Source organism: Ovis aries, chromosome 17 (genome assembly GCF_016772045.2).
Source record: "Ovis aries strain OAR_USU_Benz2616 breed Rambouillet chromosome 17, ARS-UI_Ramb_v3.0, whole genome shotgun sequence".
In the NCBI taxonomy this organism is placed as follows: domain Eukaryota; kingdom Metazoa; phylum Chordata; class Mammalia; order Artiodactyla; family Bovidae; genus Ovis; species Ovis aries.
In genome coordinates, this window is record NC_056070.1 from 48,271,832 (window position 1) to 48,297,190 (window position 25,359).

At 40.3% G+C, this 25,359-nt stretch overlaps 1 protein-coding gene across 1 annotated transcript in view; it reads right to left on the reverse strand.

Annotated features, from left to right (window-relative positions):
* GLT1D1 (glycosyltransferase 1 domain containing 1) overlaps window positions 1-25,359 on the reverse strand; it is a 118,912-nt gene that overhangs the window by 50,482 nt on the left and 43,071 nt on the right. The window contains exons 5-8 of the mRNA XM_004017310.6: window positions 18,535-18,571; window positions 15,248-15,304; window positions 1,181-1,276; window positions 348-397 (exon numbers count right to left, since the gene is read on the reverse strand). Coding sequence (XP_004017359.1) covers window positions 348-397; window positions 1,181-1,276; window positions 15,248-15,304; window positions 18,535-18,571 — 240 coding nt within the window. The remainder of the gene's footprint in view (window positions 1-347; window positions 398-1,180; window positions 1,277-15,247; window positions 15,305-18,534; window positions 18,572-25,359) is intronic.

Genomic DNA, 25,359 nt, shown 5'->3' on the forward strand with positions numbered 1-25,359 from the left:
GGTAAACAGCTCCAAGTCTGTTGAGCACTTTCAATGAGTTTCAAAGATGATCTGGACCACATGTAACATCTATCTTATATGCCGACTTAGACAAACTTTCTTTATATGCCTCTAGTCCTGAGAGAATCCATTACTTACCCTTTGTAGCATTAACTTAATTGTAAAGACTTATAAAGCACCATCATCTCTAACCTTGATCTGGTGTTCATTTTTTAGAAGGCAAACAGGCTTTATTTGCTTAAGAAAGAAATCAAATATGGGTAAGAAAAGCAACTAATTTTACAACATGTCTAAAAAGAATGGAGGAAAATAGAAATGAGATCAAGGCTCACAGCAAATCAACTTACTTCAGGACCAACAATAACCATGTAAACGTTGGCCTCTTCTTGATGCCATTCTTGGGGAGAAAAAAGGAAAAAAAAAAGACTTTTAGAATGGTTTTAAGTCACAGCTGAAAACATAAGTCAGTTCAGTATTAACTGTGCTACAATATAAATTCTTTTATATCATTTTTGCTTCCATATTAGTCAACTTACAATTATTTGAAATGTAAGTACTGGACATTTTATGGTTTAAAGGAAAAATTTTTTTTCTAGACCATCACATATTATTCAGATATCTAATTTATTAGGTAGTGAGGATGCATATGCCATCGTAACTCAATATGGACTTTAGTATCCACTGGAGTCTATAAACGAACTCAAGCAGGGCAACAAAATGCCAAATGTATGAAACAAATTGGCCTGTGTAAATTATTTCCAGGTAAAATTATTTTAGGCTTATAATTATTGGCTATTTTTTATGATTTTCTCAGAAGCTGAGAAGATCCTTTGGAGAAAAGAAATGGGAACCCACTCCAGTATTCTTGACTGGGAAATCCCATGGACAGAGGAGCCTGGTGGGCTATAGGAATCCATGTGATTGCAAAAAAGTCAGACATGACTGGGCGACTAAACAACAACAGCAAAACAAGCCGAGGTTACAGGAAAGCAAAAAACAACTGAAACGACTACACGGTGTGATTATTTTTCTGGTTGTTTCCAAAGCAACAGTCTAGAAACAGTTCTGCTGGTGGGCAAAAAAAAAAAAAAAGAGAAATCTCAAAGTCCCAAGGAGAGATTTTCGAAGATGGGAACCCCAGTGGAATCCCGCAGGCGAAGGGTCACCCAAGAACACATACCGGAGAATGCATCCACCAAATAGAGAGGGTCTTTCACTTGTCTGAGTCCACAGATCAGGAGAAACACGTGTAGATTGTCAGCACTTTGGTTAATCTCTGCAACAGAAGAGTTCAGGGTATATTCAAAGGAGAGAACGCAGCTCCATGACCTGATGACAATGAAAGGTCCAAAGACTGTTCGGTTCTGAACTTTCTGCCAGCTGTGCCCATACCAAACCTTAATTTTCATTTCACTGCATGAACTAACAGTTCTGATGGCTCAACCTGAGCTGAGCCTGGCCTAATAAACATACAAGTACTTCCCACTGCAATGCAGGGGGAGGGGGCAAAAGAGAACTTACTCAGTTATTACTGAAATGTCAGCCATCAGTCATAGAAAATATTTCAGTGAAATCCCAGTGAAGAAGAATGTCTTCTTTATGAAACTAGAAAAATAGTTTATATAGGAATGTCCTCTTAAGTTCATATATTAGTACATATACACACCCCTGGATAGAGAAATGTTTTGGTTTGCCATTTGAAAGCTATCATGTAAGACTGGGGCTTCCCAGGTGGTGCTAGTGGTAAAGAACCAGCCTGCCAGTGCAGAAGACTTAAGAGACATGGGTTTGATCCCTGGGTTAGGAAGATTCTCTGGAGAAGGGAATGGCTACCCACTCCAGTATTCTTGCCTGGAAAATGCCATGAACTGTAGCCCGCCAGACTCCTAGGGCAACAGTCCATGGGGCCACAGAGTCGAACACAACTGAGCACACACACACACACACACACACACAAGTAAAACACATTCTTTGTGGTCCCTTTCAACAAAAGGTGGAACCCATTTTCCCACCCCTAGATACTGGGCTCACCTGGTGACTTGCATTAATTACACAGCAAGAGGGGACTTCCCTAGTGGTCCAGTGGCTAAGACTGAGCTCCCAGCACAGGAGGTCGGGATTTGATCCCTGGTCAGGGAACTAGATCCCACATTTTGCAACTAAGACTCAGTGCAGCCAAATGAAATAACATTTTAAAAATAACAGAGCAAGTGGAAGTGATTCCCAAGTCTTGGTCTTGAAGGCTGGTGTCCAGTGCCCTCACCCGTTGGGACACGTGAGCCTGCATGTTAAGTCGCTTCAGTTGTGTCAAATTTGTGACCTTAGAGACTGTAGCCCTCTAGGCTCCTCTTGTCCATGGTATTCTCCAGGCGAGAATCCTAGAGCAGGTTGCCAGGCCCTCCTCCAGGGGATCTTCCCGACCCAAGAACTGAACCTGCATTTCCTGTGTTGCAGGCAGATGTTTTACCCACCGAGCCACCTGGGAAGCCCCCACCCACTGGGACACCACTGCCTCGTAGTCAGGCTGGGCTGCCTCCTTACGAGTATACTTGGAGGAGAGAGACTCAGACACTCATGCAGGACCTTTCAGGCCTCAGTCTAACTCACAAGTGAGCCCAATACACACAGAGGAAGGAAGCAGAGATGAGCCAAGTCCAAACTGTGCGTGTGTGCTAAGTCGTTTCAGTCATGTCTGACTCTTTGAGACCCTATGGACTGTGGCCCTCCAGGTTCCTCTGTCCATAGAATTCTCCAGGCAAGAATATTGGAAAGTGAAAAGAAAGTGAAAGTGAAGATGCTCAGTCGTGTGTCCAACTCTTTGCGACTCCTTGGATTGTAGCCCACCAGGCTCCTCCATTCATGGGATTTTCCAGACAAGTATACTGGAGTGGGTTGCCATGCCCTCCTCCAGGGGATCTTCCCAACCCAGGGATCAAACCCAGGTCTCTTGCACTGCAGGCAGATTCTTTACCATCTTAGCCACCAGGAAAGCCCCAAGTCTAAACCACCGACCCACAAAATCATAACAAAATACATTGTGGTTATTTTAAGTCATCATATCTGAGGTGGTTTGTTACACAGCCATATCACAGGGTCAACAGACTGTATTAATATCATTAACCCAAGTGAACCTAAAACTTCATCATTTGCAAATGCATGTATCTGGACATAAAACCATGCAAGGAGAACGTGTTCATTCATACATTTCATTTCATTCATCCAGTTCTCTTTTTGTTGTACTCTTCTGGTTTTGTTTTGTTTTGTTGACCACACTGCATGGTATGTGGGTATGTGGGTATGGTCGGGTATCGTATGGGTATGTGGATATGGCTGGGGTCTCTCCAACCAGGACTAAATTTGTGTCCCCTGCCATGGAAGCACCGAGTCCTAACCACTAGATTGCCAGAGAAGTCCCCTCATTCATCGAATTCTCAATGGAAACAAGTTCATCTCCTCTGTGACTTTTCTCTCTTTTTTTAAATCTTTTGGTCATGCCTTAAAGCATGTGGGGTGTTAGTTAGCCAACTAGAGATTGAACTCGCTTTCCCTTCATTGGAAGTATAGAGTCTTAACCACTGGACTGCCAGGGAAATCCCTCCTCTGTGCTTTTTTTAGTAACATAATTAGAATAAATATAATAAGATACATTGAGAGCACTCTGACACAATCATAAAAGCTAATAATAATAATGCATAACTAGCTCTGGAGAAAATCTTAACTGAAATGTTGAGATTCAGATGTTCTCTTAGAAAACCCTTAAACCTCTTAAGAAAAGCAGGTTCGGAAGACCCCTGAAAAAAAGTGATCTTCGATGTATCTGTACCCCAGGGTCCCTAGGGAAGTCAACCTTGTAAGAAAATAATCCATAATCAGTAACATTGATCTTTAGAATGTTTTGTGACTTATACTGCCACCCTGCACACATGAGATATAACTGTTTACACACACAGACACACAGATATACACATACACAGTATGGTCTCAAAGAATAATTTAGACATATTACATACCAGGCACTCTGATATTTTCTATTCCATTTCACTTCATTTTTTAAAAGTGCTGGTACCCAACTCACTAAACTGAGTTTGAGATCCTCCTTGCCCTTTGCCTCCCCGACCTACTAGACTCCAGAAGGAGACAGAGTTAATCCCGTATCCCCTTGCTTCTCTCCCCCCACGTCTTCATGGGCTGGAGATTAAATGTCACAGGAATTTAGAAAAGGACATTAGAACAGGATCAAACAAAGAACCAAATGCTTTGTCTTATTTTAGGAATTTTTTAGAAACAAATTTTAAATTAAATGCAGAGACAGCACCTGGGTTTGAGAGCTTATGTGCATTTTTCAGATATACCAATATCATTTTCAGGAAATGCAGTTCAAAAATCCTGATCAAACGACCAAGGTCTCAGGCCCACCTCGGGAGCGCATCAATCTGGAGTAATTCCATTTCAGCCTCTCCTGGGGAAATGCACTATGCCCATTCTCAGATTTTAAAAAAGAACAAAACAGACTGGCCTGTAGAGGTTTGGAGGTCAGGCACAGACCCACCTAAACTTTTCAGTGGATTTCATCTCCTCATTTTAACACGAAACTTATTTTTCTTCTCTTGACTTTTCCTCTAAGATCCAGGATTCACATGAACCAAGGTTTGAACTCATCCTTTAAACACCCATTTACGTGTCTTTCTGACATTACCATTTCCTAGAGAATGGTATTTTTATCTTGTAAACAAAATGTGTCATTTTCACGGTCTGACACCATATCGGTCGCGACAGACTAAACACCGCACTCCAAGTCTTCTAAGTTTGTTCCAGAACAGAAACCCAATCCTTCTTAAAGTCACTTTCTTTGCTGCTTTCTATCCCAGCAGCTCTGGTTTTGTTGGGGTGTTTTGTTTTTTTTTTTCTTGTTATTATAGGGAGAAAAAAATTCAAGAACTTCTGCTGAGTGATCAGACTTAGTGAATGTTAAGTTGAAAAATCTGTTTTGGGGGGCTGTGAATGCAAAAAGAGATCTAATAACAGGAATTTTCCATCTGAAAAACAAGTGAGTTTTCCTCAGAGGAGGCTGAGGAAGGAAAATATGACCATCTGAGTTGGCATGTTAGAGTATCCATATAGGAATACCGAGTTTTAAAGGAGAGAGAAAATCAAATAAACAACGAAAATAAAAATAGAGTGAGAATAAAACCCAAGAAGGTGTGGCCAGGTCAAGTTTAAGTTTTACAGTTTCAGGATTGATGACCTTCAAGGCACCATTACTCTACATGCATTAGTTACTGGTATTTAAAAACAAAAATTAGAACTTCCCCAGTGGTCCAGTGGTTAAGACTGCACACCCAGTGCAGAGGGGCCTGGGTTCAATCCCTAGTCAAAGAACTAGATCCCACATGCTACAACTAAGCCGCATGGTGCAACTAAGATCAAAGATCCCATATGCTGCATCTAAGACCAGATGCAGCCAAACAAATACACAAAAATAAAAGCAAAAATCATGGATGATAGAACCATAACAACATTTAAGACATACCTGAAAACTCAAAGACCAGGTCACTAACTTGATGTCTAAACACATACCTCTGGATCAGAAGTGCTATGGTGACTATCACGTGAAAAAATTGTAACAATGCCACTTGGTGCCTTCTGGGGCTTTCCTGGTGGCTCAGACAGTAAATAATCCGACTGTAATTCAGGAGACCTGGTTTCAAGCCCTGGGTTGGAAAGATCACTGGAGAAGGGAATGGCAACCCACACCAGTATTCTTGCCTGGAGAATCCCATGGACAGAGGAGCCTGGCAGGCTACAGTCCATGGGGGTAGCAGAGTTGGACACGACTAAGCAACTAACATTTTACTTCCTTTAGTGCCTTTAATCTGTTTTATTCTTTATTTGTTCCTAGTTGACCTGTTTGAACATGAAATCTGGTTGGCATAAAACTGATTTAATGTTTTAAACAAAGGAGATTTAGAAATATAACTGAACATTCTCAGCAAACCTAAGGTGTACCTTAAAGGAGAATGTATCCTAAAATTGACATCAGATGTTTAAGAAGGTGACTATAAACCCTGGGGATTAATTAGCTATCTACCTATTTAAACCAAGTATTCATTAAGATCCTTCCCAACCCATCCATACTGAGTGAAGTAAGTCAGAGAAGGAGAAATTCGGTATCCTATATGTGAGGAATCTGAAAAGAAATGGCACAAATGAACTTATTTACAAAACAGAAACAGATTCACGGACTTAGTGAAGAAACCTGTGGTGGCCAGTAGGGAAGAATGGGAGGAAGAGATGGAAAGTTTAGGATGGATATGTACACACTGCTATATTTAAAATGGATAACTAACAAGGACCTATTATATAGCACAGGAAACTCTGCTCAATGTTATATGTCAGCCTGGATGAGAGGGGAGTTTGGGGGAGAATGGATACATGTATATGTATGGCTGAGTCCTTTAGGTGTCCATCTGAAACTATCACAACATTGTTAATTGGCTACACTCCCATATAGAATAAAGAGTTAAAAAAAAAAAAAAAAAAAAACTTTGATTTTAAGGTTAACAATTCATAGGAATCCAGAAGGTGAGTAACTGATCACTAACAGTCTTCATCACTTCATTACAACCTTTTTTTAATGGCAGCACTGCAGCACACACGGGATCTTAGATCCCCGACCAGGAATCGAACCCATGGCCCCTGCAGTGGAAGTGTAGTGCCCTTATCATTGGACCACCAGAGAAGTCGCTCACTGCAACTTCTGTTTTCACTGTCTCAGGGTGGAAGTGACAAAACACCATCACAGATTTCGAATTCTCCAGAGGACAGCGTTAAGACAGAAGATGGGTGAGAAAGATGGTCCATCTCTGGAGTCTGAACTGCAGAACTGACAAAGATGAACGACCATACAAATGAGAACAGACATCTGATCATAAAACCCAGAGTTGCTGCTGAGTTCTCCATCTTATCCTTAAGCTATTATCCAACAGTCAGCTCCCGCAGCCACAACCACAGCTCCCCTAAGCCCATCTATTCTGAATACATTTACACCTTCTAATTGCACACATTAAGAATGGACTGCAGCCGAGCAGGTCTCCAGAGGGAATGTTGTCTAAGGAGTATTTAAAATCTCCTGGCTGTTTCGTTAATCACTCAACAGTAAGACTGATGAAACAAGCAAACATCAGGCTACAGAACTGGATGACAAATCACCCTCTTTTGGAAATTATGAATCTTAGTTACCCTGCAACAGTGACCTGTGATATACAGATGATGGAATAACCTTACAGCAGGCGATTTAAAACAGGCCCCCAGGTTCTGAATAACGGCTTACACTTCCTGACATGATAAAGCAATTGGACTGCATGGGTTCATTTGTAATGCTGACAGCAGCTCTGCCATTGTAGCCGAGATTGATGTAAAACACTTGGAAAATTATTTCTCATCAAATGCTTAAAAATTTCTTCTTTTCAAGGGAATGGAATGCAAGGGGAGGGATTGGAGTACGTGATGGAGGTTCTGTTTGAAGTTTCTGGAGCAAAAACAGGCCTGGGGTGTCTTCCTGTTTGCGGCGAGTAGGGCACTGATTTTGCATTTTCATGCTCTTCTCTGACATTGATAGCAGGACCTGCAACTTCAGCTCCCTCTAAAGATACCCTTGCATTGTTGTCTTTAAGGAGAAGCATTTCAGGTTAAAAGAGATGAATCCCTAGGCTTCAAATTGCATTTCCTGAGATAATTCTATATTTTCTTTTTTAATTTCGTGGCTGCCTTGGGTCTTGGTTGCAATGCACCGGCTTCTCTAGTTGTGGCACATGGGCGTAGTGGGCTTGGTTTCCCTGCGTCATGTGGGATCTTAGTTCCCTGACCAGGGATTGAACCCATGTCCCCTGCATTGGAGGGTGGATTCTTGACCATTAGACCACCAGGGAAGTCCTTGCTGAGATTCTAGACAGACTGTTAGATAGCTATTCTAGCACCTTGATCAGAATTACTGGGCTGATAAGCCTGTAAGGCAGTTATAATCCCAAGCAGCTTACGCTTATGGGCTTCATCTGTGGACAACTTAACGTTCTACACTTAGAGATCCTGTACCATAAGATTTTGCTTAAATACCATGATTATCCTTTGATCATACCAAGCACAAAAAACACAATAGCACCATACGTAGGGAAAATGGAACTCTCAGAGCTTCACTCATGGACACGCATCCTGATGGCATCTCTCCAAGGGACCATCACACAAAATGTATGAAAGCTCCGGTTAAATGCATAATCTAATCCAGCAATTCTTTCTCTAGGAATTGCTCCTAAGAAAACATTTGGGCAGACATATGAAGATTAAAATCCTAGCACTTTCATCACTTGCCAGGGGGCCAGCGTGAGGAACTCCGCCCATGGCAAAGGTCATGAGGAGCGAGGCTTGGCATACGCAAAGGCGTGATCAAGCCTCAAGAAACCCCCTGTTCGCAAGCATCTAACCCCAAAACCAGAGTCTGTTTTATGCTCTCACCTACACCTCTGACTTTACGGGGGCTCTCCCCCATAACCGTTTCTCTCGGAGAAGGAGTAAACCTGCAGCTCCAAGGCAATAAAAATTCCTGGGTGTGACAAGAGTGTTTTAGCCTGCCTGTATAGGTGTGTCCGGCCACATGTGATTGTTTACAGCCTCCCAACCTGAGAGGCATGAGATGTTTTAGACTTACTAAAGGCAAATTCTTCGGGGGAGTTGGAAATTATTAGTATAGTGGGTTGGTTAGGAATTATATTGGTGAAGGGTTTTTTCATTTGTTGTGTCAATAATTGCTGCTAATTCCCTCCCCTGGGTGGGACAAAGATGTCTCAGGTCAAACCTCTCTGCTGACAGACTAGCTTGTGTGACAAGATTATCCATACATGCACATGACTGTTTACTATCTCTTAACCATAAACATCACAGAGAGTTTTGGAGTATTTTGAGAGTCTTAATTAGTATAGGGATTTTTCTTCTTCTTGAGTCAATGATTGCCGCCAGGCCTCCATATCCTTAGGCACCTGGGAATATATTAATCAATGTATTTGGAATATAGAAAAGGAAATATAGTAGTTTTTAAGGTTAGCAATACTAGACTTTTTGAGTTAATGAATTTTCTCTTTTGTAATAGATCACCGTACTTTGTTATAAATCACTGTGTCCTTGCTATCTAAAAATGTAACTTTATCACTATCTTAAGACTAAACAGATCTTAAGGGGAACATTGGTGAAAGGATTTTCATTTGTTGGGCTGATGTTTGCTGCTAAATCTCCATGTTCCCTGCCCTTATAATGAATATAACTATCATATAGGAGAAATAAGTATTAACCTTTAAGCATATAGGAAAAATAAGTATTAACCTTTAAGATTAATCATGTTAACCTTGGGTTAAATAAATTCCTTTCTTGATTGTAATTCACTACACCCTCACCCTATAGGAATGTAACTTTATTTGGAGGGTGGTGCCTGGTTTAAGAAAAAAACACCCTTGGAAAAAATAAGTTTTTGGTTATCAGAAAGAAAGGATCATAAAATCCCTAAGACCTTTTTATGTGAAGCACCTGATTTTGATAAAGGTCAGGACTGCTGACCCCTGCGTGACTCTGTATTCATCCCTATATGTAACAAAAGGTATATAAGCAAACCCAAAAATAAAGAAATCGGATCAGTTTCCAGAAAGACTGATTCCCCCATGTCGTTTCTTTCTTGCTCCCTGTTTTTCTGGCTGAATTCCCATCTGGAGCATGGATGCTATTCCACGTGAACCAAGTTATTCAGCCTCTTTTTCTCTGCTAATCTTCTAATCCCTCTCTATCTGTAATTAAACAAGTTATTTCCAAAGACACCAAGCCGTCCCCACCTTCGAATTCCCTGGATCCACCCGGGCTGGACCCGGGCAATCACTGCATATCAAAAAGGTTTTAAAAAATCTAAATGCCCTGGACTTCCCTGGTGGTACAGTAGTTAAGAATCTGCCTGCCAACGCAGGCGTCATGGGTTCTATCTCTGGTCTGAGAAGATTCCATATGCTATGGAACAGCTAAAGCTCGTGCTCCACAACTGTTGAGCCCACACTCTAGGGCCTAAGTGCTGACACTACTGAAGGCTGTGTGCCTAGAGCCTGTGTTCCGCAGCAAGAGAAACCGCCGCAATGGGAGGCTCGTGTACCACAATGAAGAGTAGCCTCCATTCACTGCAACTAGAGAAAGCCCTCGTGCAGCAACAAAGACCCAGGGCAACCAAAAATAAAAATAATAAATAAAATTACTTAATAAATAAATAAATAATAAAAATCTAAATGTCCAACAAAAAGGATTGTTAGGATACATTTATAGTATTTTAAATACAAAAAAGGAATTAAGAACATGATGTAATTAGAATCGATAAATAATAAGATTTCAAGATATAATGTCAATGTACAAAAATCAAATGTACCTCTATATACTAGCAACAACTAAAATTCAAAACTGAAATAAAAAATCTTCATAATACATCAAAAATAATAAAATCCTTACAAATATTTTTAAAAGACATGAAAGAAACCATTATGTTTCTTTACAAACCATTATGAAGATAAATAAGACCCAAGCAAATGGAAAGATATATCATGTTCAGAGGTTTTAAGACAAATTCTCCAAGCCAGGCTTCAGCAATACATGAACCGTGAACTTCCAGATGTTCAAGCTGGTTTTAGAAAAGGCAGAGGAACCAGAGATCAAATTGCCAACATCCACTGCATCATGGAAAAAGCAAGAGAGTTCCAGAAAAACATCTATTTCTGCTTTGTTGACTATGCCAAAGCCTTTGACCGTGTGGATCACAACAAACTGTGGGAAATTCTGTAAGAGATGGGCATACCAGACCACCTGACCTGCCTTTTGAGAAACCTGTAAGCAGGTCAGGAAGCAACAGTTAGAACCGAACATGGAACAACAGACTCCAAATAGAAAACGGAGTACGTCAAGGCTGTATATTGTCACCCTGCTTATTTAACTTCTATGCAGAGTACATCATGAGAAACACTGGGCTGGATGAAGCACAAGCTGGAATCAAGATTGCCGGGGGAAATATCAATAACCTCAGATATGCAGATGACACCATCCTTACGGCAGAAACTGAAGAACTAAAGAGCCTCCTGATGAAAGTGAAAGAGGAGAGTGAAAAAGTTGGCTTAAAGCTCATCGTTCAGAAAACAAAGATCATGGCATCCAGTCCCACCACTTCATAGCAGATAGATGGGGAAACAGTGGAAACAGTGGCTGATTTTGTTTTTCTGAGCTCCAAATTCACCGCAGATGGCAAATGTAGCCATGAAACTAAAAGACACTTACTCCTTGGAAGGAAAGTTATGACCAACCTAGACAGCATATTAAAAAGCAGAGACATTACTTTGCCAACAAAGGTCCATCTAGTCAAGGCTATGGTTTTTCCAGTGGTCATGTATGGATGTGAGAGTTGGACTATAAAGAAAGCTGAGTGCCAAAGAATTGATGCTTTTGAACTGTGGTGTTGGAGAAGACTCTTGAGAGTTCCTTGGACTGCAAGGAGATCCAACCAGTCCATCCTTAAGGAGATCAGTCCTGGGTGTTCATTGGAAGGACTGATGTTGTGGCTGAAACTCCAACACTTTGGCCACCTGATGCGAAGAGCTGACTCATTGGAAAAGACCCTGGTGCTGGGAAAAATTGAGGGCCGGAGGAGAAGGGGACGACAGAGGATGAGATGGCTGGATGGTATCACCAACTCAATGGACATGGGTTTGGGTGGACTCCGGGAGTTGGTGATGGACAGGGAGGCCTGGCGTGCTGTGGTTCATGGGTTCGCAAAGAGTCAGACACGACTGAGGGACTGAACTGAATTGCTAAGATATCAAATCTTTCTAAAATGATCTGTAGATTCAGTGCAACAAGATTTTATAGAAACTGACAAGATGATTTTAAAATTTTTATATGGGTATGCAAAAAACCTAGAAGAGCTAAAACAATTCTGAAACAAGTCATAGCCTAACACTGCCTGATTTCTAGACGTGCCATAAATCTACAGCAACAAGACAGCACGATGCTGACGTCAGAGTGGGTATATACAGATACACTGGAGAAGAGAAAGGCAACCCACTCCAGTATTTTGCATGGAGAATTCCAATGACAGAGGAGCCTGGTGGGCTGTAGTCCATGGGCTCACAAAGAGTTGGACACAACTGAGCGACTAACAACAACATACAGGTACATAAAAGGAACACATACAGTAATCTGATTCTCAGCGAAGGGACTAGAGCAATTCACTGAAAAGCATTTTCAGTGATATTGGAATTTATAGGAAAAAAATGAATTTTAATCCCTGCCTCCTACCATAACACAAAAATTAATTTCAGAAGGATTACAATCCTAATGGAAAAGCTAAGACTTCTGGAGAAGAAAATAAGGAAAATATTTTTTTGACCTTAGGGTAAGCAGATTTCTTGGATAGGACTCCAAAAGACTAACCATTAAAGAAAAAATTGATGAGCTAGACTTCAACAAAATTTAAAACCTCTGCTCTTCAAAAGACATGGTTAAGAACACAAAAAGGTAAACCAGAGAATGAAAGAAAATATTCACAATCTATGTATCACAATCTTTTCTGACAGAAAGCTTGTACCCATGTGCTTCCCTCGTGGTCCAATGGTTAAGAAATCACCTGTCAATGCAGGGGGCGTGGGTTCAACCCCTAGTCCGGGAAGATTATACAAGCTGCAGAGCAACTAAGGCCGTGTGCCACAACTACTAAGCCTGCACACCTAGAGCCTGTGCTCCACAACAAGAGGAGCCACCACAATGAGAAGCCTGCTCACTGCAACTAGAGTAGCCTCCGCTTGCCGTAACTAGAGAAAGCCCCCTTACAGCAACCAAGACCCAGCACAACTGAAAAAAAAAAAGACAAATCTGTCAACATTTAAAATATATGTATATATATAGAGAGAGAGCTTTCATCCAAAACAACAACAATAAATAAATTAAGAAACTATCTGCAGATTGAGAATTAAAAGACAACACGCTAAAAAATTTGGGCAAAAGTCTTGGCTAGACATCTCACCAAAGAAGACACATGAATGGCGAACACCGTAGTCAGATACCAATTCATGATCACCTAGGATAACTACAATTGAATAGTCTGAAAACCCCAATTGTTGGCAAGGATGTGCCATAACTAGATCTCTCACCAGTGTCTGTGGAAGTGTAAAATAGTTTTGAGAGTGTAAAGTATAAAACACTTTCAAAAAGTGTTTGACTGTTCTTTTATAAAGTTAAGCATGTATCCACCCTATACTCAAGCTATTGAACTTGCAGGCTTTATCCAAGAGAAATCCCAACAAAGGTCACCAACAAGCCAAAGTGAAAGAAAGTGAAAGTCACTCAGTTATGTCCGACTCTTTGCAACCCCATGGACTAGAATTTAATTTAGTATTTAATTTAATTTAATTCTCCAGGCCAGAATACTGGAGTGGGTAGACTTTCCCTTCTCCAAGGGATCTTCCCAACCCAGTGATCAAACCCAGGTTTCCCACATTGCAGGTGGATTCTTTACCAGCTGAGCCACAAGGGAAGCCCAAGAATACTGGAGTGGGTAGCCTGTCCCTTCTCCAGGGGATCTTCCTGACCTAGGAATCAAACCAGGGTCCCCTGCATTGCAGGCGGATTCTTTACCAACTGAGCTATCAGGGAAGCCCGCCCAAAAGTCCATCAATAGGAGAATGGAGAAACAAATTGTGACAGATCCATACAATGGACAGTGGAATACGACTCAACAATAAAAAAGGAAGAACTACAGATACATCATCCTACAAGATGGATGAATCTCAAAAACATTATGTTGAGCAAAAAAGATGCCAGACATGAACAGTATTTACTGTATGATTCCACTGAGAAGAAGTTTAAGACTAGGCAAAACTAACTGAGAGTGATTGAAACTGGAATAATCCTTTATAGAAGGATGGGAATTAAATATGGAAAAGCACAAGAGGGAACTTTCTTGAGTCGTGGAATGATGATCTGTCTGGATTAGGGTATGTATACATTTGTCAGACATCATCTAATTCTACATGAGAAGTCTATATCTCATTCCATGTAAATATTACTTTAGTTCAGAAGTTTTTAAGAAAGAGTAAGTTAGAGCGTATTATTATTAACACAATGAATACAGCATGTTAGAGCAGTAAACATAGCTTGACTGTACTTTTGTCTTTAAAAATCATTATATATAGGGTTATTTGTACACATGTATTATTTAAACATTAAAATATAAAACCATATCTACATTGTATATAAGTCATATATTATCAATATAAATAATATAGATATCACACATAATTATGCATGTATAATAAATATCACATCTTTATATATCTAATATATGATGATAATATCATCATAATATATAATAATGATATTAATACATTAATATATATTAATGCATTAAATATATAATACATTAATACAGCTATAACATTGATATTGAGGAGGGCATGGCAACCCACTCCAGTATTCTTGCCTGGAGAATCCCATGGATTAAGAAGCCTGGAGGGCTACAGTTCATAGGGTTGCAAAGAGACAGACATGATTGAAGCAATTTAGTACACAGCACACAGAGCACAATATTGGCATTATACATAAATTTATGAAAAGCATTAATACATATATAAAACTGTTGAGAAAGATACATCAATATTTGGCAGAAACTAAAATTCTGTAAAGCAATTATCCTTCAATTGAAAACTAAATAAAATTTTTTAAAAAGATAAATCAAAACACTAATAGCAGTTCCTTTTGGGTGCTGAGATTTCAAGTGGTTTAAAATTTTGTTTCTCAATATGATATCCTTTTCAAAAATTTTTTATCATGGTGACTTACTATGTGTGTAGCTAATAAAGATACATCAAATGAACACAGGAGGTCAGCATCCTTAATAAGAACAGCTGTCACATGATGCTAAACATCTGAGGGGTTGTCCCAAGAGCAGCATCAGAAAGGCTGGTGTTATTCTTCCTCTTGCATTCCACCTGCATCCCCAGGTTCATGGGGATGAGACCACTGATGGAGAGAAACAAAGCTTGTTCTAACTGTGCCTTGCCCCTTCCCGCTGTTTCACGCAGTTTCTTTGACCCTGACAGCTCCTTCTTCAAAACCACGTGAACCTAGCAAGAAACTGATGCATTGACAAGATGCACGTGTAAAAGTCGTACTGGAAGATCTCATCTCTTACCTGAACACTGAAGAAAAGTATTCCAGTTAAAGGCGGTGTTCGGCACTGTTGCAATTCCTGGGTCAAAAGAAAGAGGACAGAGGAAAGTTCATGTTGTTGAAACATAGACGGTTATCTTGTGTTGACATTTTAAAAACTGTCACACTCGGCTCTCACACAGAATTAAAGTTCTGAGGGCTTCATTGAATTCCCACTAATCTCTCCAAGCCCCTTAGGTTTAAAATGAGCCTATGAGGGATTTCCCTGGTGGTCCAGTGGTTAGAACACCATGCTTCCACTGCAGGGGGCACAGGTTTGATCCCTGGTAGGGGAACTAAGATCCTGCATGCTGCATGGTGTGGCAAAAAAACAATTAAAAATAAATTAAAAATAAAATAAAATGATCCCACAGCTCCCAAGGAGAAAAGGTACATTCTTTCAACCCCACCACCCATTCCTGGGTCAAACTGTCTCCAGATCACAGAAAGCTTGAGTTCCTAAAAAAAATTCACTTAGGTAACAAGTATCCAAACCACTACCAACTAAACTCTAAAAGAAATTATCAGGGCTTCCCTGGTGGTTCAGTGTTGAACAATCCGTCTGCCAGTGCAGGAGACATGAGTTTGATCTCTGGTCCAGTAAGATCCCATGCACCGTGGAGCAACTAAGCCCGTGTGCCACAACTGTTGAGCCTCAGCCTGTGCTCTAGAGCCCGGGGGCTGCAACTACCGGAGCCCTCTCGCCCTAGAGCCTGTGCTCCGCAACAAGAGCAGCTACCACAATGGGAACCCCGTGCAATGCAACTAGAGAGTAGCCCCCACTTGCTACAACTAGAGAAAAGACCTCGCGGCAAAGAAGACCCAGCACAGCCAAAAATAAATGAATAAAATTATATTTTTAAAAATTACGCAGAAATTATATCTGTACTTAAAATTCCTCATCTCATCCGTCTAAATCATACATGACTGCCTGCTAGCTGTGTCACTTCTTCAGACAGATTTTCATTTAAAATGCTCTGTAAAAATGAACACTAAAATGTCTGAAAGTCCAGAGGCAACATTTAACAATTTATCTTGAGAGTAGAAAAGATTTAAAAATTTATGGAGTATAAATGATGTTGTTGAACCACCTCTCCAAGACACCTCTAAGTTGGCCATTCACACTGCCTAAACAAAGAGTAGCTAGTTAAGGGGTGCCCACCCCATGCTGGCCCTGGCACAGAGTCTGGGTGGGTATATTCCATGCCCTCCTGGAAACCCTTAAGCTCCATTAAGCAGGTTGATTCCTCCAGTTTATCCGGCTGGAAACCGAGGTTCACTGAGGTTAATCGGATCCAAAATGACTCAGTGTGTAGGTGTTAGAGGCTGGGTCCAAACCCACGTGGTACATCAAAGCCCGTGTGTTTCCTGCTGCACCACCATCTTCTGTGGCTATAAACCAGGGGCCATGGAGGAGGAATGGGAGCTTCAACTCCAGGCCTGCCCTGACACAGACACACTCCTTTTATACACACTGAGTCAGCGCATCATTTTTAAACGGGAGCTCCGACAAAAAGTGTATCTGATGAGTGATTCTGCTGCTGAAATCATCCCTGACACCACTACTGCATTTATACCGTGACAATGAAATGTGTAACTCTGGAAGATGATGAAGGACAGGGAATCCTGGCATGCTGCAGCCCATGGGGTCACAAAGAGTCGGCCAGGACTTAGCGAACGAACTACGACAACAATAACAATAATGTGATGTGTATAATGTGGAACTGAACTTGTGACCCTGGGCTCAGCATTGGTTATAGTCTCAGCTTGGATTAAGCTGTGTTCTTCCTGGAACTATTGATTCCCTGATTTCTGTTGTGTGGGTCAGTGTTTTACTAGGTGTGTTTAGGAGAGGTCTGTGGAAAATTCTGAAAGAGATGGGAATATCAGACCACCTGACCTGCCTGTTGAGAAACTTATATGCAGGTCAGGAAGCAACAGTTAGAACTGGACATGGAACAACAGACTGGTTCCAAATAGGAAAAGGAGGACATCAAGGCTGTATATTGTCACCCTGCTTATTTAACTTATATGCAGAGTACATCATGAGAAACACTGGGCTGGATGAAGCACAAGCTGGAATCAAGATTGCCAAGAGAAATATCAATAACCTCAGATATGCAGATGACACCACCCTTATGGCAGAAAGTGAAGAGGAACTAAAAAAGCCTCTTGATGAAAGTGAAAGTGGAGAGTGAAAAAGTTGGCTTAAAGCTCAACATTCAGAAAACGAAGATCATCTGATCCCATCATTTCATGGGAAATAGATGGGGAAACAGTGGAAACAGTGTCAGACTTTATTTTTTTGGGCTCCAAGATCACTGCAGATGGTGATTGCAGCCATGAAATTAAAAGATGCTTACTCCTTGGAAGGAAAGTTATGACCAACATAGATAGCATATTGAAAAGCAGAGATGTTACTTTGCCAACAAAGGTCCATCTAGTCAAGGCTATGGTTTTTCCAGTAGTCATGTATGGATGTGAGAGTTGGACTGTGAAGAAGGCTGAGCGCCAAAGAATTGATGCTTTTGAACTGTGGTGTTGGAGAAGACTCTTGAGAGTCCCTTGGACTGCAAGGAGATCCAACCAGTCCGTTCTAAAAGAGATCAGTCCTGGGCGTTCTTTGGAAGGAATGATGCTAAAGCTGAAACTCCAGTACTTTGGCCACCTCATGTGAAGAATTGACTCATTGGAAAAGACTGATGCTGGGAGGGATTGGGGAAAGGATGAGAAGGGGATGACAGAGGATGAGATGGCTGGATGGCATCTCCGACTCGATGGACATGAGTTTGAGTGAACTCCGGGAGCTGGTCATGGACAGGGAGGCCTGGCATGCTGTGATTCATGGGTCACAAAGAGTCGGACACGACTGAGCGACTGAACTGAACTGAACTGAACTGAGGGTCTCAGGAAAGGATGTCATGAATCACAACCAGGGCAGGACCCTGAGGAGGGCAGGAAAAGTTGGAATGGAGGCAGAGGGTTCCAGGGCCCCCATTTCAACTCAACATAAATGGAGAATCTCATCCTTTTCCTTTGGTAAACATATCACTGATAGAGTATTTGTACTCTGTTAAGTGATCTGCGATCTGCAGTTTAAATTATTCTTTTATAAGGTTCTCCTTTTTATCTTAATGATAAAAATAATAAAAATGTACCCATTTTACTATTTTCAAGTAAATCCCAGACATCATATTATTCCATTTCAGTACATGTCTCTAAAAGATAAAAGACTTTTTTTTTCAAATATATATATTTTAAATTTCTTACCTTGACTCTGGACATAGATCTTATCCTTAGCATGTGGCTTTTGAAAAGGGGAGAAAGAAAAAAAAAAGTAAATTTGATAATCCATTTCCATTGTTTTTTAGAAATAAAATGAAGGTCATAAAAATATCTTCTTGGAAACATCGGAAAGAATCATCTATACAGCTGCTCATAGACTAGTTACTTTTTAAGAGCAAAGAGTTACCTCTATTTTTAATGGGTGTTAGCCCATTTAAAAATGCAGCATTTCTACGCTAAGAAGCACAAAGATCTCCCTTAAATCAAGCATTATGCAACATTACAGATATCTGTAATATAGTTGCCATGTTAGTCGAAAAGTTATGAAGCTCAGACAGAAAACATGGCAGGGACAAAGCCCATCAAGTGCCCATCAGGAGCTGAGGCTGAAGGTCGAAGTTTTTTGGGGGAAATGTGGTTTGAGGATACAAGTCCTTGAATAAGAGAGAGTACATTCCCCACCTCTAGAGAAGAAAGGAGGAAGGGGCAGAGGAGAAGGAGGAGGAGGAAGTGAGAAGGAGGAGGGGGAAGTGAGAAGGAGATGAAGACAAAGATGGAGGAGAAGATGGAGATGGAGGAAGGGAACCAAATATGTTGAGAAACGGGAGGACAGGCATCAGGGGGCAGATTCTTCCAGGAGGTGAATGGACTAGTCTCAAGGACCCTGTAAAGCATCTCCCCAAGAGCCTCTTTGACATCAAGGGACAAGGCGATACTTGCATGATAACCTAGATATGGGTCCCCAGAGATAAACTCACTACTCCTGGTGATGTTTTCTGGTGGAACTTCACAAAACTGCTAGAAAGAAAAAGAATCCATTTCTCGAGTTCATATTGAAACAGTGACATAAATATTTTTAAAATCAGGGTTAGACCTCCAAGACAGAGGTTGCAAGAGCCAAGTGAGACATCCGCTTGTAAAGGGCGGCAGGGTCAAGTAGGTTCCGATGGGTGTTTCTCATAAGTAGCCAAAGATATGGTCACCTGGGTGAAAAAGTCTTAAAAGGTGCACTTTTGGGCCAAGAGGCCTAAATCTTAGCTCCATGCATGAAATGACTAAACTAGGTAAAGAGTGGCCATGCCAGAGGTCATCCCCCACGCTGAGCTCTGAATGTGTGTGTGTGGTGGGGGCAGTGTTCCGAGTGTTCCTTAAGGTGACCTGGAGCCCATGTACTGCATGTGATCTGCTGGTCCACTTTGACCTTCATCCTCAAATCAGTTTTATGTTTTAGGAAACAAATTCAAGGTGAGGCAGTCCCAAGAAGGGAGAGATAACTGATGAGGAGAAGTAGAAGTTACCCTGCCCTCTCCCTGCTGGACGGGAAGTTTCTGGGAGAGGCACCTTCCAGCCATGCTAGGATGACGGCTGATCGGAACTTGGTACAGGGAGACCAGTCTTGTTTCGCTTTTCACCTTAGCATGACATGTTACATTTAACCATCAGAGGCATCTGAGACCTCTAAAAGTCTTGCGTATCCTCCTCAATTCACCATAGAGCAGAGAGGCATCCTTAAAACAAAAAAAACCCTTAAAATAGCAAGCCTCCAACAGACACACACACACACGTTTCAAAAACCTCTACTAGTTAAAAAAGATGTTAACCTAAATGGGAAAAAAAAAATGGATAATAGTAACCATTTGATGTCAGAATTTAGCTCAGAGCCCTAAAACATTCCTTTTTGTTTAATTATAATTTCATTAGAAAACTGAAGAAAATTGTATTGGAATGCAGTACAGGCTTAAGAGCATCTCTTCTTTAACCAGCCCTAAAGGCTACAACATTGGGTTAGAAAATGCCTATAGAAAAGATATTGAAGCATGGTAAAAAAAAAAATACACCCAGATGGCATTTTAACTTTAAAGGTAATACAATGCTTTTGACAAAAACAGCTTCAATATAATTCTATATAAATTCGATTCATGAAAGTCCGGCAACATGGAGTTTATAGCCTTGCTACTGTTTTCGTTAGAACTGTGCTGTGCAATTAGAAACACATAAAACCCCTTTGGGGACTTCCTTGGTGTTCCAGTGGGTAGAGACCACCTTCCTACGCAGGGGACGTGGGTTCGATTCCTGCTGAGGGATCACGGAACTAAGATACCACGTGCTGTGGGGCAACTCAGCCTGCACACCACAGGTAAGACCCAACACAGCCAAATAAATAAATAAATATTTATTTTTTAAAAGATATGCAGGATTTTTAAAAATAAATAAGTAAACCCCAAAAGCTCCTCTCAAGAAAGCTCTTTTGGGCACAAACAAAGATTAATTAATTAAATGGGTATTTCAACTCAATAAACAGAATAAATTGACTCTATGTAGAAACATCTGGGTCTATCTGCTAATCTTTACCTATGTCTCTGAGGATTATTTCCCCAGAATCTACTGAACCCCCTCAAGTCTGACATAAGCTTTTAAAACATGTCATAAATGATATCTGAAGATCTTACCCAGGCAAATCAAGAAAATAGAGGCACAATATAAAAGAAATCTGCATCTGAGTTATTTTCAATCACTAAAAAGCTATCTGGCAAAAGCCAACTGGCTTATATTGATTTTGAAAATCATTCTCTATATTAAAATATTCTAAATACAAATCAGGGTTCTTTGCTCAATATTTATTGTTGTTTCACTTGCCTTGAAATAACATGAGTTGAAGTCCTTACATATATATCATTTCCTTTGCAAGATGAGCTCACCGATGCATAAAATGAAAAAGAAGACTGTGTATATGTGTGTGTGTAGGAAGGATGGAGAAGGAAGATTCTCCATTTTTTTTCTCCATTTTTAATGTCTATGTGAAACCATTACTTAATTTGACCCACTACTAGATATAAAAAGCCAAGGCCCTTTTGGATAAATACTTATAAGTATATGGGACTTTGTAACAAACTTAAATACTCATCTATGCCTTTTTATAATGGAATACCAGACAGATGGAAACGACAGAAAGATTTCCCACTCTTTGATTAATATGACCTGAAATTAAAGTTTATGCTAAGTGGAAAGCACAATAAATATTATTTTTAAAAATCTGTGCATAGTTTCATCCTCTACAGGTGGCAAAAATCATTAATTATTTTCAATTTCTGATGATGGATTTGTTAAAAGTCCTCTTAAAGTAGTTATAAGTGAGTTCAAAGAAATCATGACTAATAAGTGTAAAACTCGAAATATATCACAAAACACAGAAATTGGGCACTTTTCAGGTGACAAAGGTCTCTTCTTTTCTCCTTTTTCTTTTTCCCCTTAAAAATTGTTTTTAAGCAAGAAAAGCAAATAATGTCCAGGGAATTCCTTGATGGTCCAGTGGTTAGGATTCAGCTTTTTCACTGATGGGGCCCTGGATTCAATCCCTGGTTGGGGAACTAAGATCCTGTAAGCTGAGAGGCAAGGCTAAAAAATAAAAAAGAGTTAAAAATAAAAAAGGAGGGGGCATGACCTTTTCAGAGAATTCTTACAACTAAACCAAGCCAAGACTTTTCAAGAAAAGGAAAAAAATCCATGAATGAGATGGGGGAGAAATCTGAAAACTAAATTGGGGTCCCATTTCAGGGATCCAATCTGGAACAGGCAATAAAAATGAAACTAAAACATCCCTGGGCAAAAATCAAGGCATGAATGTGTAATAGGTAATCTAGTCCAGCGATTCAAGAAATAGGAATGCCAACAGGAAAATCCCCAGGAAGATTAAAAAAAATACAGTTAAATCTATGGAGCAAATAAAGTGGAATCATTGGTGATCTGGGACTTCCCAGGTGGTGCTAGTGGTAAAGAATCTGCGTGTCAATGCAGGGGACATTAGAGACATGGGGTTCCATCCCTGGGTAGGGAAGATCCCCTGGAGGAGGGCATGGCAACCCACTCCAGTATTCTTGCCTGGAGAATCCCATGGACAGAGGAGCCTGGTGGATTACAGTCCACAGGGTCACAAAGAGTCAGACACGCCTGAAGCGACTTAGCACGTATGCATAGATGATTTATTCATGCACGCATTGCTGATTTTATTCACAAGTTTCCCCTACTGTTCTGTGCCTTAGTAAACTTTTGAGTTAGAAGCAATGCTTCAGATCATTCCAAAAGTTTGTGCCCCAGGTTATGGGAAAGGTTAACTCAGAATCTATACTCTGAAAATGATGAGTTTTTCTATTCTTTGGAAAAACTTTAAAATTTTTCAATTCTCAAGGATCTCACATGGGGGGAAAAATGCAAAGAACACTTGCAGTTCTATCAAGAAATCTCTGAGGGAAGCCAATCATAATAGAAGTTATTAGAAATGATTAGCTCCCTAGGATATGACCAGTCCCTGGAGCTTCCTTTGCAGCCTATTTGCAGCGAGGGCCAGCATTACAAACTAGGGTTTCCAAAGATGAAACAAAGGAAGCAAATGTTTCCTAAGTTTCCACTATAGTATAAGCCATAATAAAAGATGTGGTCTGTATAGATTCTGTCAATGTGATTTTTCAAAGATGATCAGATATAAAGCAGTAGGCCATGCAGGAAGAAGAAGAAATAAGCAATTCTCAGGACAACAAACTTCAACGATTAGGCAAGAGGCAGCCCATTCAGATTAGAACAGGACTAACACGGACATTGGCCTTTTGAGCTCACCTGTGCCATGAACCGGGCATATGACAGTCAATGAGATCTGTCTGGCTTTCTGTATTTTAACTTCCAAAAGAACTTTGATGAGTATAGGTACACAATGAAAGGAAAATTACTCTTTAAGCATCGCCTAACTGCTTCCACAAAGTTATTTTTCTTTAAGGAGTGCCAAGGCAGGGTAGATACACGAGGGCTCTGGAGGCAGTGACTCAGTTTCCAAATTAAAAAAAAAAAAAAAAAAAACACTGAAAAGTAACAATGCCAGGAAACTTAGCTCAGCACTAAACTCAGCAAAGAGTACCCATGTGACATGTTGTTCTGAATATGATAATTGCATCAAGCAATATTGACTCAAGCTCACGATTTTGTAAAAATAGTTAACAAATAAATATTTGAATTTAGAAAAAGTCCTCTTAGCTGAGTACTTACTAGAAAAAAAGCACATAAACAGTGCAGTTAAACTTTACACAGGCCTGTGGGGTTTTGAACTCAATGGAGACAAATTAAACCACACTCACTGGTTCTGCAGAGAGAAAAGGTTTCAGTTACCAACCATGAACCATGAAGTCGCTCAGTTGTGTCAGACTCTTTGCGACCCCATGGACTGTAGCCTACCAGGCTCCTCTGTCCGTGGGATTTTCCAGGCAACAGTACTGGAGTGGATTGCCATTTCCTTCTCTAGGGGATCTTCCCAACCCAGGGATCGAACCTGGGTCTACTGCATTGTAGACAGACGCTTTACCATCTGAGCCACCAGGGAAGTCCTGTATATATACTACTATGTATAAAATAGGTAACTAATCAGAACCTACTGTATAGTTCAGGGAATTCTACTCTGTCCTCTGTAGTGACCTAAATGGGAAGGAAATCCAAAAAAAGGGGATATACGTATACATACAGCTGATTCACTTTGTTGTACAGCAGAAACTGACATAAAATCGTAAAGCAACTATACACCAATAAAATCTGTTTTAAAATAACTGGAGGTTAAAATGACCACTGGTGGATAACCAGAGGGCACACAGTCTCGGCTCCACCAGGGAGAAGGCCATGGAGGATCAGCCCCTGTGTCTCTTCCTTTGGCTGATTTTAGTCTGTATCCTTTCCCAGCAGTAAACCACAACTGTGAGTATAATAACACTCAGTGAGTTCTGAATCTTGCAAGGAAATTCTCAAACTTGAGGCTGGTTCTGGGGACCCCCTGAACTTGATGTCAAAAGTGAGGGCAGTCTTTGCAGGCTGGCTGATCTTTCACAGGTTGGCTAACTCCAGGAGGTGGATTAAGTCAAACAGACCATTACAACTGATTTTTCTTGTTTCCACTTACTTTTTAAAATGTGGCTACCAGAAAATTTTAAATTAGATCCATGGCTCACCTTTGTCGGTTGCATTGAACTTCTAGTATAGTGCTGGTATCAAGAGAGTGCCTATGGGGACTTCCCTGGTGATGCAGTGGTTAAGTGGTGCGAGGACACTTCCAATGCAGGGCGCACGGGTTCAATTCCTGACCAGGGAACTAAGATCCCACATGCCACATGGCAGAGGCAAAAAAAAATTTTTTAATAAAATTAGATTTTTTTTAATAAAATTAAAATTTTATAAGAGCGTGCATGTGTTTTTATACAAATGAAGCTTAAGAAAATATAAGTTTTAGGCCAGCTTTTATGCTCAAAACTGTATTTATCTACACAGACTTTAATGAAATCACAAAACCAGTAAGAAGCAAGGGCTGTAAGTCTTTCTTTCTAATCCGGGATTATTGGAACTTGATTCTGGTCTGATAATAATTAGAAAGGATTAACTATATTTATACCTGAGTCAAGCCTGCTCACCAAAATAAAGAAGAAAGAATTAAAAACAAGAGCTGGCAGTTCAATAATGAAGAACAAACCTTAATTATTCAAAAACTACATCACTGTTCAGAACACATAACTACAAACAGTCTTTCCACAAAAATCCATCTCAAAGAATTCCGAAGATATGGCTGAACAGTTAACCTTTATATTATTTCTATATAGTTTTTATTTTTAAAAACTAATCAAATAAAGATATTGAGCTAACTTTATTGAAAAATCATCCACCAAAAAAAAAAATTCCATAAAGCTGTATTAAAAAAAAAAAACAGGTTCACATTCGAATTTAATAACTAACCCCACCACTTTAAACTATAAAAATAAATTCATCCTTTCTGCTATGAGCTTTTAT